This window comes from Copadichromis virginalis, linkage group LG10 (assembly GCF_057382275.1).
Source record: "Copadichromis virginalis isolate Kocher_CV1m ecotype Utaka linkage group LG10, C_Virginalis_male_GT1.1, whole genome shotgun sequence".
In the NCBI taxonomy this organism is placed as follows: Eukaryota; Metazoa; Chordata; class Actinopteri; order Cichliformes; family Cichlidae; genus Copadichromis; species Copadichromis virginalis.
The window spans coordinates 1,301,557-1,314,038 of NC_140627.1; the positions used below are offsets into that span (position 1 = coordinate 1,301,557).

The 12,482-nt window shown below is 44.0% G+C and overlaps 2 protein-coding genes across 5 annotated transcripts; both read left to right on the top strand.

Moving 5' to 3' along the window:
- The first annotated feature begins 1,444 nt into the window (after nucleotides 1-1,444).
- On the top strand, nucleotides 1,445-5,689 carry ftr83 (finTRIM family, member 83). The gene is made up of 7 exons (XM_085469370.1): nucleotides 1,445-2,119; nucleotides 2,445-2,540; nucleotides 2,716-2,949; nucleotides 3,048-3,207; nucleotides 3,356-3,418; nucleotides 3,739-3,807; nucleotides 4,819-5,689. The coding sequence occupies exons 1-7, from the start codon at nucleotides 1,544-1,546 to the stop codon at nucleotides 5,343-5,345; spliced, it is 1,725 nt and encodes a 574-aa protein (XP_085325496.1). The 5' UTR covers nucleotides 1,445-1,543; the 3' UTR covers nucleotides 5,346-5,689.
- A 1,415-nt stretch (nucleotides 5,690-7,104) lies between these two features.
- ruvbl2 (RuvB-like AAA ATPase 2) lies at nucleotides 7,105-12,003 on the top strand. 4 transcript variants are annotated; one of them, XM_085469373.1, is made up of 14 exons: nucleotides 7,105-7,207; nucleotides 7,964-8,018; nucleotides 8,158-8,213; nucleotides 8,340-8,481; nucleotides 8,658-8,787; nucleotides 8,872-8,938; nucleotides 9,904-10,010; nucleotides 10,139-10,232; nucleotides 10,310-10,528; nucleotides 10,597-10,715; nucleotides 10,829-10,948; nucleotides 11,029-11,158; nucleotides 11,261-11,375; nucleotides 11,636-12,003. In XM_085469373.1, the coding sequence occupies exons 2-14, from the start codon at nucleotides 7,964-7,966 to the stop codon at nucleotides 11,659-11,661; spliced, it is 1,380 nt and encodes a 459-aa protein (XP_085325499.1). In that variant the 5' UTR covers nucleotides 7,105-7,207; the 3' UTR covers nucleotides 11,662-12,003. The 4 variants fall into 4 exon arrangements, with proteins under 4 accessions (XP_085325499.1, XP_085325500.1, XP_085325497.1 ...); XM_085469374.1 differs by lacking the exon at nucleotides 7,105-7,207 and adding an exon at nucleotides 7,623-7,767; XM_085469371.1 differs by lacking the exon at nucleotides 7,105-7,207 and adding an exon at nucleotides 7,774-7,857.
- The last annotated feature ends 479 nt before the right edge of the window (nucleotides 12,004-12,482 follow it).

A 12,482-nucleotide genomic window follows, 5' to 3' on the forward strand; every position in this document is an offset into this window, starting at 1 on the left:
TTGCTCCGATCACTGTGTTTGCTGGAACTGGATAACGGGCGCATGAAAAAACAAAACTATGCACAGATGACAAAGTGAAATATCGTCTCGTAGCTCCAGACAGTTTTTCTCCTCCAAAGAATCAAACAAAGAAATTTTTTTGTTTTATGGAAACGAAATCAGAAAACAGAAAATCTGCCATCAGGACAGACATGCTTTCTATTGCATCACTAGCAGTTCTGTCGTCAGTTTAAAAGGGTGTGTTGCATGTCACTGGCATGTAATCAGATTACAAACAGATGAGCAGTGTTACAGAGCACAAGTTACAGACTGTCCTAAAATGATTCAGCATAAAATAAGAAATGAAATTAAAGAAATCCTGTGAAAAGTATCTATGTAACTTTACCCTAAACTAACACTGACTTTAAATAAGTTAACTGCAGAGAAGAGTGATGGAAATCCTTTGAATGCCAATGAACTTGAAATAAAATAAGTAACTTTTGCAAACCAGAGATTACATAAAGATATTTGTGATGCTTTTTCCAATATCAGTTCACAAAGTTTTGAATCACCTCCAGTGAGGAGCGTAACCACAGCCAGAGCAGCTTTGGTTAAATGCTACGTGTGGTCATACATGTCAGCTGCAGTTACTGTTGTTCACAGCCGACCCTGTAATGCTGTTTAGACCCTGCTGGCTCTCACACAAAGGAATCTTTTAAGCAGGCTTTCTTGGCCCTTCTGTTATCTCGGCTATCAAGTGTAGTTGCATTCCTATCTGACACTGAAACTCCGGCCGGGAGGCGTGTTCGCCGTAAAGTAAAATATACAGAGGGAAGGATTTTGTGTGTGTGCAGAAGATGATACATTATTAAATACTTTAGCTTCTTACTGGTGGAAACGTTACAGTTGAGTTCGTGTATATGAGAACTGTGGCATCCTGTCAGAGGAAATCAGTGGCAAAGCAAAGTAAACGCGGTTAATAATTAACTGGTCACAGGTGAAGTCAACTTTAGCAAATCCAACAGACTGAATCTGACCGGAGCTCGCAGAAGGTTTTACTCGTTTACATTTGATGCCATTTTATTTATTTTATTATTACACATCTTATTCCCTGAAATGTGTAACACCTGTTTTATGGCTTTTCTTTCACTTCTGTTAAAAAACAAATAATGCTTCAGTTCCTGTGAATATTACGTGGTATCCTTTGATTACACATCGTTGCTGCTCAAAATTTCCTATCTTAGTTTGGACCTTTTGTTTTTTTACAGTGTCAAAATGTAATAAATGGAAACTACAACTCTTTGGATCAAATATTTTCAGATCGCACATATCATTCATTTTCTCAGCATTCTGTAACACGTGGATCTACTCATTGTGTCCTTTTCTTTCTCCGCCCTTGTTTTACTGGTTTCGGCTTAACCTGTTTATCCTCCCTCTCTGTTTACTCTATATAAGTTGCACCCGCACTACCTGTGCAGTCACTTTGCCACAGTGCTGACACAAGTGAGGCTCTGACTTCACATCATCTTCTCGGCGTTAGAGGGAAAAGAAGCAAACTGCCTCCATGTCTTTTGACCAAGACACCTGCTACCTTTGTAAGGAATATCTCAGGGACCCTGTGTCCATCCCATGTGGCCACGTATTCTGCTCCATCTGCCTGAAGACATACTGGGATCATGCTGAACACACCGGCTCGTTCAACTGCCCGGAGTGCAGGGTTTCCTACAGCAAGAGGCCAACTCCGAGGCGCGTCGGAGGCTCAAGGAACTCCACGCTCCAACGCAACTCGGAGTCCTTTCCGCCTCCACCTCCGTCCCCCGACTACAACGTCGCTGGACCCCAGGATGTAGGTTGTGACATCTGCGTTGGGAAGAAGCACAAAGCCATCAAGTCCTGCCTGATGTGTCTGGCGCACTACTGCGAGAAGCACCTGAAGCCCCACTACGAGTCGGCCACCTTTAAGAGGCACAAGCTGGTGGATGAAATCGGCCACCTGGACAGGCAGATCTGCCCGCAGCATCAGAAGGGTCTGGAGCTGTTCTGTCGCACCGACCAGATGTGTATCTGCGTGCTGTGCACAGTGAAAGAACACAAGGGCCACGACATGGTGTCAGCTGAGCAGGAGAGATCTGAGGAACAGGTAGGCAACACCCTCGTACCGGTCCTCCTTTGGTTCAACAATAACGCTAAAACGTGTGAGAAATAAGGGTCAAATATTCCGTATTAAAGCTGTAACACGGTGCACTACAGCAGTTAAAGGGTGGGGAGCAAAGCATGAAAGAGCAGCAACAATAGACGCCCATTCATGCAAACAAAGATAAAGGTGTTGGCGTCCAGTGAACCTGGACCCCTGAACTTAAAAGCCAAACATTTAAGCTCATTTTTTTAGACGATTTCATATATTTGAGTTACTTCTGCGTAAAGCTCTTGTCATAATAATCATCAATGTTTCAACTGTCTTATAGCAACGGCTGGGTGCCACCCAGGCTGAGATCCAGGAGAGGATTCACGATCGCCTGAAACAGATGGAGGAACTAAAACACGCGGTGGACTCTCTCAAGGTTTGTGCCGCAATCACCGTCATTATCATCCATCAGACAGATACGAGCACTCTGACCGCTACAGGCTGAGCGGAAGCTAACAGCACTGACAGCATTCCTTCTTCTAAGTGTGTCATCGTAAAAACCAGTGCGACACCAGTTCACCTTACGACACACTCCAATGTCTCCTGTGCAGAACTCAGCCCAGAGGGCGCTTCAGGAATGTGAGAAGATGTTTGGCGACATGATGCGCTCCATTGAGAGGATGCAGCAAGAGATGGCAAAGCTGATATCCTCCAACAAGCGGGCAGCACTCAACAACGCAGAGAGCCATCTGGAGCGTCTGAGTCATGAGATCGCTGACCTGAAGGCGAGAGACAACGAGATCACCCAGCTGTCTCGCACCGAGGACCACATCCACTTCATCCAGGTAACTGGCAGCCGCCAGCGGCTCAGGAAGGCATGTTCATAAAGATAAAAATATAATCTGACAGAATCAGTGTTATCTTACTTTTATATTGTTGTTAGAGTTACCACATGCTGATAGCACAAACAGAGGCCGAGGAGCTGCCGTCGGTGAGCGTCAACCCGTACTTCTCCTTCGGCCCGGTGACCAAAGCCGTCTCTGAGCTGAAACAGCAACTGAATGAATCCAGCAATGACGAACTGGTTAAGGTAGCCAAGACAGGTGAGCGTGAAGACTGACGTCTCGATGTTCACAGAACAGATGCAGCAGGGAATCTGACTACTGCAGTGTGATGTTGCTGTAATCTCACTGTGTTATTTCAAACATATGAAGAAAGCACGATGACTGAGCGGTTTTTCTGTATTTGCAGTTAACAAAATGACCTTCTGTGAGCTGGAGGATTCCAAGAAGAAACAATATCAATCAATAAAAAGTGAGTCAGTCTTTCAAGAGCATCATTTCACAACTTGCTCATACACACAACAATGAATGAGGGCGGAACAACTTTAGCACAGAGTCAGGCTAAAGCCAGGAGATGTGGTGTTGAGTCGTAACGCTCAGGCGTTTCATCATCTGGCCCTGTTTCCTCAGTTCTTTCCATTCTCCTGTTAGATTGCTTTACGAGGTGTTTGCCTGATCACTGATAGTGTGACGAGAACGTGACCTCCTGCACACGTATTAGCTGTTCAGGTGCAGCACATTAAAAACTGCTGACACACAACTCTGTCTCATTTTCTGTGTTTCCTCTCACAGGTGACGAAGCTCCCGTGTACAAGTCTGTGCCAGTCAAGGAGCCTCAGTACAGGGAGGACTTCCTGAGATGTGAGTCTCTGCTCTGACCCACACTGTTCACCGTTCTCTCTGCTCAGTTCACTGCATGACGCATATTAGATGCTGACGAGGTTCTCTGTCGGACCCTGTGGCTGACCACAAAATCTGCTCTTAGAAGCTACTGTTAGTCCTACAGTGTTGACAGAGGTTGGGACTGATTCACTGCAAATATTGCACAGCTATGTCATCTTTACTTAAGCTGCATTTTAACCTCCTGCAACACGAGCTCTTGTTTGGGATGCATTTTTCATTTCTCCAAATTTTCTCGAAGCCAATAAGTAAAAAAAGAAGCATCGCCTTTGAACAGAAAGGTTTTTAAATACATAAATATATTAAAAAGTATGTCCTCGATATAGAGACAGTGGGTTTGTTTGGCAGCATAACACAATATAGTTTTATGGTCATTATTAACAGAGTGTAAAATATTGATTTTGTAAGCTGGAGTGTAAGTCTAAATGTAATGTTCCCATATGAGGACACGGTCTCAGGAGGTTAATCCAGCTTTCAACAGAAATCTTTGGGGCCTCTCAACTTTAGCGCTGGGAGAAACTGCATAGTCATTGACTCACGTCACAGCTGAAAAAGGTCTTTGCTGGAATTCTGTTTGTGGTCAAACTCACAAACAGTGTTTGATACCTTTGGCGTTCCAGATCATAGGCCGGGCAGATCTAGCCGAGGGCGTCGGGTGTCCCACCAGCTGTGACCTGCAGAGGTGGAGGTACACAGCAGTCAGGTGACTATTCTGATTTCCGTGTCCAGCCAGAGGGTCTCTTGCTTTTCCTTCAAAGTGTGTTTTGCAGAAGTCATTTAAACTTCTACCGCAGTGAGTAGAAGTTTAACTGAGATGTCGATGACGTTCTGCTGCTGCTTTGGAGTGGGGTGCTTCAGCTGCTGTAGGACAGATGCTTTGGCTATTTGCTTTCCTCATTTACGTTTATCCCAGACTGATTTAAGTTAAGCATTGTCGAGTAAACAATGAACTTGTCTTCCACCCATCTTTAGATGCTTGCCAGCTCACTCTGGACCAAAACACAGCCTACAGACAGCTTTACTTGTCACGAGGGAACAGAAAAGCTGCCCTCAAGAGAGACCCCCAGTCCTACCCTGACAGCCCTGCCAGGTTCGACTCCCTGCCACAGGTCTTGTGTAAGGAGCCCCTCTCTGGAGGCACCTACTACTGGGAGGTAGACTGGAGTGGGGAGGGGGCTTCCATCGGCATCGCCTACAAAGGCATCAAGAGATCGGGCTACAGTGACAGCTGCCGCATCGGCTACAACCGCAAGTCATGGAGCCTTTTCTGCTCTGATTCCAGTTACTCAGCCCGCCACAACAAGGACCAGCAAGAGGTCAGCGCGCCCTACTCCTCCCGCATCGGCGTTTTCCTGGATCACGCCGGGGGTACTCTCTCATTCTACGCTGTTGGGGAAACCATGTCTCTAATCCACCGCTTTAATGCCTCCTTTAGTGAACCTGTCTATCCAGGCTTCTGGGTTTGGTATGAGTCAGCCATTACCATTATCCAGCTGTGATTAAGTAACACATCCAAAGATCAGTGGGTGTGGAATGATGCAAAGTACTGCTGTTGTGAGAAAATATGCTTTTGTTTCCCCCTTTTTTTCTGATATTAGATCGTTGTTTTGTTTGGTATCCGATATGTGCTGATGGGGGAAACGATGCTCGAAGAGCAAATATTCAGCAAATCAACATGTGTTCAGTGTAAAATCAGTTGCAGAAAGTCAATGAGCATTTACTAATTCAGAAATAATATAGTATATGCATATTTACACTATAATTCAAAATAATGAACCTTGTACAATGTGATGACCATTTGTGATATTTTGCTTTTTTTATCAAATAAACTTTTGGTAACAAGCATGAGCTGTGATGCGGATTTTTTCCTCTCATTTCTTCTACGATGACGAGCTTCCTAACTCACTCTTCAAGCTAATCAGCTCTGAGCCAGATCTGTAAGATCTTTAAAAGGCAGACATTTCCTGCCATTAGCAACGTCACTCACAGTGCAATTATTTAATAAGCAAATGTAAAATAGACCCAGCTTTGAGTGTGGACTGGGAGGAGATGGTGTGTTTGTGTGTGCTTAAAGCACAGTGTTTTGAAAAGCAGCTGAGAGGTCATTAAGGAACTCTACAGGAACAGGCGAGGTGTACCTGAGAGGTTTCTGTGACGCTTAAGACTCGTTCAGCTGAGTGGAAGTATGACTGAGTCCTAATGTATCGTCAAGTTCTTCAGTAAAAAGTTCTGAGTTAGTTTAGTTTTTTTTACATTTATTATTCATTTATTTATTTATTCTTTTATTTATTTATTTTGGTTTTGTTATCGAAGTTTAAAATGAAATAAAAATTGTTCTGAGTTAGTGTAGCAACTCAGGAGCACCGAAATTTACCTTTCACCGTGCAGCAGTTGCTCTGCTGTGATGTTTAAATAAAGCGACTTCAGTTTGTGGCCTGGGCCTTGAGGTGGCGCTTGAAAGGTCTAGTGGAGAGGATATGAAAACCCCTCCAGAAACCTTGAGATTATAATCAGCAGGCAGGCTTTCCCATTGTTCAATAATACTGCAGTCTTGATTTGTAAGCTTTTAAAATTACTTTTTGCAAATATGAAGCTGAGCTTGAGACAAAGACGACAATAAAAATCTCAAACTCATCTCCATAGTTTGGATTATAATATTTCTCAGTTTAAAAAATGAAAGAGGCTTTTACACTAAGATGAATGAAGCGGAGCCTGTTTATCCGGCCTACTGCATCATCAACACCACTCTGCAAAAACTTTGGCTTCAACTTCGAAATTCTTCAACCTTTAATATAACTCGGGGCTCTTGCAGCCTCTGGTGGACAAACGTCTGCAGTACTAAGTTTGAGCAGGTTTTTTCTCGTGGCTGAAGTGAAAGCTTCCGCTGTTAGCGTGTACAAACAGTAACTAAAACAGAGCAAAGTGCTTCCTTGGCTGGTCCAGCTTACGTACAGTATGACATTGACATCTCTACAACATCTCAGTTCCGTAACCCAGCACATTACACCAGTAAATATTAAAGGTTTTACGTTTTCTTCTTGCAACAAAATAGCCCGTCCGTGGAAAAGGGAGTTAAAGGGAGCCTAGCACACAGTTTAACCACTCTGGACTGAAACGGCTACACGGATTCAAATGTCCATAATATAATCCAGGACACCGTTAAGGTTTCCTGCCACTCCCTGTAAATCACAAGCTCGTGCTGTCCTTTTACCATCGAGTCCATAGAGGGCAGTCAACCCAAACATCCCCTAGCAGGGGGGGAAAAAAAGAAAAGAAGCTGTTTCTGTACGGACGCTTTTAATCTGCGCACCATTAGAAAGAAGCGCCGCATTCTCACATTTTCGCAAGTGTGGCTGCACAGGTGAGTGTTCATGCGATCAATATAAACAGTGTTAACTCCAGGCTTTCGCACCGTGGTGTTACACGATGTGTCCTGTAGGATCATCCTTCCATGTTCTGTCGAACATCACGTCTTCGTCTTGCTAAGCAGGAGTTACTCAAAGAAGAAAGCTTTGAATGGAGCTAGCTAATTTGCTAACATAACATTAGCTGGCGTTAGCATTACTTGGCACTATCCTTGCTCTGTTTACTTGGCGCCAAACGAGATTTGTGGATTTCGTGTACCACATTATTAAATCTGTGTTATGGCGATACCCGAGCTTCCCGTTGCTTATATGAAAAAGTAAAAATATGAAGAATAAAAAGCCTTAGAAACCAGGCTAACGTAACGCTAACACTGTTCTTACTCTGTTGTGGCATGCGCTCAACTCTGTCACTATGACAACCAACTGACCAGGACGGGCTCTTTAAAGTGTTAATTGTTTGACAATCTAACTACTTAATGTTGTGGTAGTCTTATCACCAAAGTGTTTTGGTTTTTAACATTTATTTAATAGTGACTGGGTTGTATGTCGTTAAAACGTCAGTAGAAATATTTGAATCTCTTGCTGGAGCTAATTTTTTTTTTTATCTGTTGTTTGACATTCTGACATGGACTGGGATAGTCTGAAGGTCTAATACTGCGAAATGCCTGTTTTTAAATGTAAAAGTAGTGGTAGGAAACCGGGCAGGATCACTCTATAGTGATTAATGAATGATCTTTCTGCTTTTAATACAGATGGCAACTACAAAGGTTCCAGAGGTTCGTGACATCACACGAATCGAGAGAATTGGTATGACTGAGACCCGGAAACACATGATGATTGGTTACTGTGTGATAGTGCTGTGATAGGTGCACATGGTACCTGATTTTTGAGTTTTTTTACTTCCTGTGACTCACATTATTTTATCTGTTTTCACCTTGTTGTTTAGGTGCACATTCTCACATTCGTGGCCTTGGTTTGGATGATGCTTTGGAACCAAGACAGGTAGCGTTAAGTCTTTAAATGCCTTTTTTCTCTCTTTCTTAAGGGGCATGTAATGGATTTGTGACTTAAATATTCTGTGTCTGTGTCGAGGAGATGTGCCTTTTACATGTCTATGTTCAATTCCAGGTGTCTCAGGGGATGGTTGGCCAGCTGGCCTCCCGTCGAGCCGCAGGAGTCATCTTGGAGATGATCAAAGATGGCCACATTGCTGGCAGGGCAATACTGATTGCTGGCCAGCCTGGCACAGGAAAAACTGCAATTGCTATGGGTAAGATCTCCACTGGAAGCCTCCAGAACATAATATTAGCCCCAGCTAGAAGAGATATTGGTTTCTTGGATTGATGGGATTGGCTTAGGGTACATTTTTGTTGCTCCCAGCTTGATTGGCAGAGTGTGGGTTCAGCTGAGACTTTGTTTTTGATTTTGGGGGGTTTTCCAATGCAGGCATCGCCCAGTCTCTTGGCCCTGATACACCCTTTACAGCACTGGCTGGTAGTGAGATCTTCTCCCTGGAGATGAGCAAGACTGAGGCACTTAGCCAAGCTTTTAGAAAAGCCATCGGAGTAAGGATCAAGTGAGTGAGCAAATGCTGTAATAGAGTTTGGTAAATCTTCTTATACGAAAAGAACTGCTATTAACTGTTTTTGTTTTTTAACAGAGAGGAGACGGAGATCATTGAAGGAGAGGTGGTCGAGATCCAGATTGACAGACCAGCCACAGGAACGGTAAGCAGCTTCCACTCGTAATATAGTGAACCCAGTCTTTTTATGTGGTTCTTTGGGAAGTATTTTATTGGTCACACCAGGGTTGGGTGATATGTAAACATTTTCCAGCCTACAGTCGTCCGTCCAGTAATCGACAATGGGCGATATATTTGCACCTGCGCAGACTTTTTGATGGGCGGAGCAATGTAGTCATGCACAGACTGATTTGCACGTTTACAACACAGAGGAAGTCCAAACAGGGATGAACTAATTTCCCCCCAAAATTAGGGCTGTGGCGTTAACGTGTCAATCATCACGACACGACAATGCGTTGACAGAGACATTTTAGGGATTTCGACTCAGTCTGCGCTCCCGCTGGGTTACTTGTTAATCGCGTTAGTCGTGATGACGGCACGTTAACGCTGACAGCACTGAAAAAATATGAAGTCGCCAATTTGGGATTTTTAAACCACGTGAAAGAGGTAAACCTGAGGATGTAACCAAAGCGGTGTGCGGCTTGTGCAGACGTATAGTGCGAGCAAAGCACTCAAACACGGCTAACTTGCATGAGCACGTACGTGTCCACCATGCAGCTGAGTATGCTAGGCTATCACCAACTTCTGCAGCTACATCATTATTAGCAAATTTACTCATGGGCAAATAAATAAATCGTCCTTGTGAAAACGATCGCTGATGGGCTGAGCCTGTCGTCGACATGTTCGTCCAATCGCACAACCCCAGGTCACACCAGTGGTAATCGCTTCTGTCAGTCTGCCCCAGGGCAGCTGTGGCTACAACTGCAGCTGCCTCCACCAGTGTGTGAATGTGAGAGTGAATGAATAGTGGAAGTGTACAGTGCTTTGAGGGTCTTGAAAAGCGCTATATAAATGCAATCCATTATTATTATTATTATTATTATTATTATTATTATTATTATTATTATGATACTTCATATAACTTACTGAGAAGTTTGTGCCTTGGATCAGGGTGCAAAGGTGGGCAAGTTGACGCTAAAGACTACGGAGATGGAGACGATCTACGACTTGGGCAACAAGATGATTGACAGTTTGAGTAAAGAGAAGGTGCAAGCGGGGTAAGTTCAGTAGGTGATCTTGTTACAGGACCTGTTATGTGATATGAATGTTATATGAAGTTTTACAGCATCACTCAGACTTGCACAGGACTCGTGTCTTCTGAGCGTTTCTGTTGCTTTTCTCTCAGAGATGTTATCACCATCGATAAAGCCACTGGAAAGATCACCAAGTTGGGGCGCTCTTTCACCAGAGCCAGAGACTACGATGCCATGGGAGCTCAGGTCTGTTGTCACAGCGCTCAGATCGTGCTGTTGGATGATGCAGTATTTTAAAATCAATTTCTTTACCATCTTTTTAGACACAGTTTGTACAGTGTCCTGAGGGAGAGCTGCAGAAGAGAAAAGAGGTGGTCCACACAGTGTCGCTCCACGAGATCGATGTCATTAACAGTCGCACACAAGGCTTCCTGGCTCTTTTCTCTGGAGACACCGGAGAGATCAAGTCTGAAGTCCGCGAGCAGATTAATGCCAAAGTGTGTGAGTGGAGGGAAGAAGGAAAGGCCGAGATCATTCCAGGGGTGAGTGTTTTTATATGCTTCTATTTGCTTTTCATGAGTTTCTGTTAAACGTTTCTCTCTTGTTGTAGGTGTTATTTATTGATGAGGTGCATATGCTGGACATGGAGTGCTTTTCCTTCTTGAACCGTGCCCTGGAGAGTGACCTCTCCCCAGTTCTCATTATGGCCACCAACAGAGGCATCACTCGGTACTGTTTTCCCAAACCGTACTGCTTTCAGTCAGCCTTCCGCTTCAGTAAAGGTAATACTGAATAATTTGGGTGTTTCATTAGTAACGTGCTACTCACTCGTCTCCCTGCAGAATCCGTGGAACAAACTATCAGAGCCCTCACGGCATCCCCATCGATCTCCTCGATCGGCTGCTCATCATCGCCACCTCCCCTTACACCGAAAAAGAGACGAAGCAGATCCTGAAGATCCGGTAAAAACGCGTGTTCATAATCAGCAGACGCTTCCATCTTCTGCCGCAGATGAAATGTAAAGCTGAGGTTTCCGTTTCAGGTGTGAGGAGGAGGATGTGGAGCTGAGCGAGGAGGCTCACACGGTCCTCACTCGTATCGGCATGGAAACGTCACTGCGCTACGCGATCCAGCTGATCAGCACCGCAGGGCTGGTGTGTCGTAAACGCAAGGTAAGCTCGATGTGAACGACTTCAGCAGCTGCACGTGTATCACATCCATTGCTTCTTTAGTTTTGTCACGTTGACTCTGTTGGTGCCGTTTGTTTTTTGCAGGGCACAGAGGTTCAGGTAGAAGACATTAAAAGAGTTTACTCTCTGTTCCTGGATGAGGCCAGATCCTCTCAGTACATGAAGGAGTATCAGGATTCCTTCCTCTTTAATGAAACACGTGAGTTTGCTGTTCGTTCTCTGTATCAGCAGCTCGTGCGTTCACACAAGTTAAACGCTGGTTTTCACCCCTCGTGGGAGTAACTAGTGTAGATTTTAGGTTTAGAATACTAAAAGTGATCTGAGGAGAAAAACGCTGTGAAACGGCGTTATTCCCAACTCAGTGCTGCAGTCGTGCTGGAAAAGAAGGCGCTCGGTTTTCTTTCTGTGTAAATATGCAGGTTTGACATGACATGATGAACAGATGTTCTTATGTTTCAGAAACAGCTGCTATGGACACCTCGTAATGAAGACGATGCTTTCTCTTCCTCCTCTGTGAAGTTTTTTTATGCTGTTCGCCGTCATCTAGTGTTGGTGTCGATTCACAACCGGACTTCTTCCCAAATTTGAGTTTAGCCTCTTGAATTAACTGAATTAGACTGGAGGTGGACACAGAATTGTCCTTGATCTCCACACTGTTTAAATTCAAATCTTTTGGACTGAAATTCAATCACATTTTGAAATGACCCCAGTTCTTCATCTCTGAGGCCTTGTGGCATGAATACCCATTCCTTAAGTGTTTGTTTTATGTTGTTGACCTTTTACATGGTTTAATTTTATGAAAATAAGTAAACAAGCTTTTCTAAGCATATTGAGATTCTTTCTTTCTTGTCCTTTAAACTTGAAAGCTACGAAACTGTTTTTCACGTTTAAAGTTAGCTTTTGGAGGTGCAGGCTCACATAAACATGAGAATGATGTGTCTGCCTGACCAGGCGGTGGTGCAGTCTGCTCAGGATTGATCAGTGATCAGTTTATTACCCCGGCTGAAGAAAAAAACGTTTGGATGTAAAATTTAAAACAAAATCACTCATAACGTTTATCACTAATAAAATAGTTACAGTTGCTACCACAAGGGGGAGCTCAAAGATCTTTACTGTAAGCCTGGTCCTGAGAAACCATGCACTGTGCAAACCGCTGGGATGCCTGCGAGCCCTTAGTGTGCATTTTAATGAGCAAATTGAACAGCACTGCATACAGCCTAAAAATATCTTCCTGTTGAATCACTTCAGCATGTTTGATGCGTGTCGTCCTGTAAATGTCCTGCTTGAGTCTGTAGGTGTATAGCAG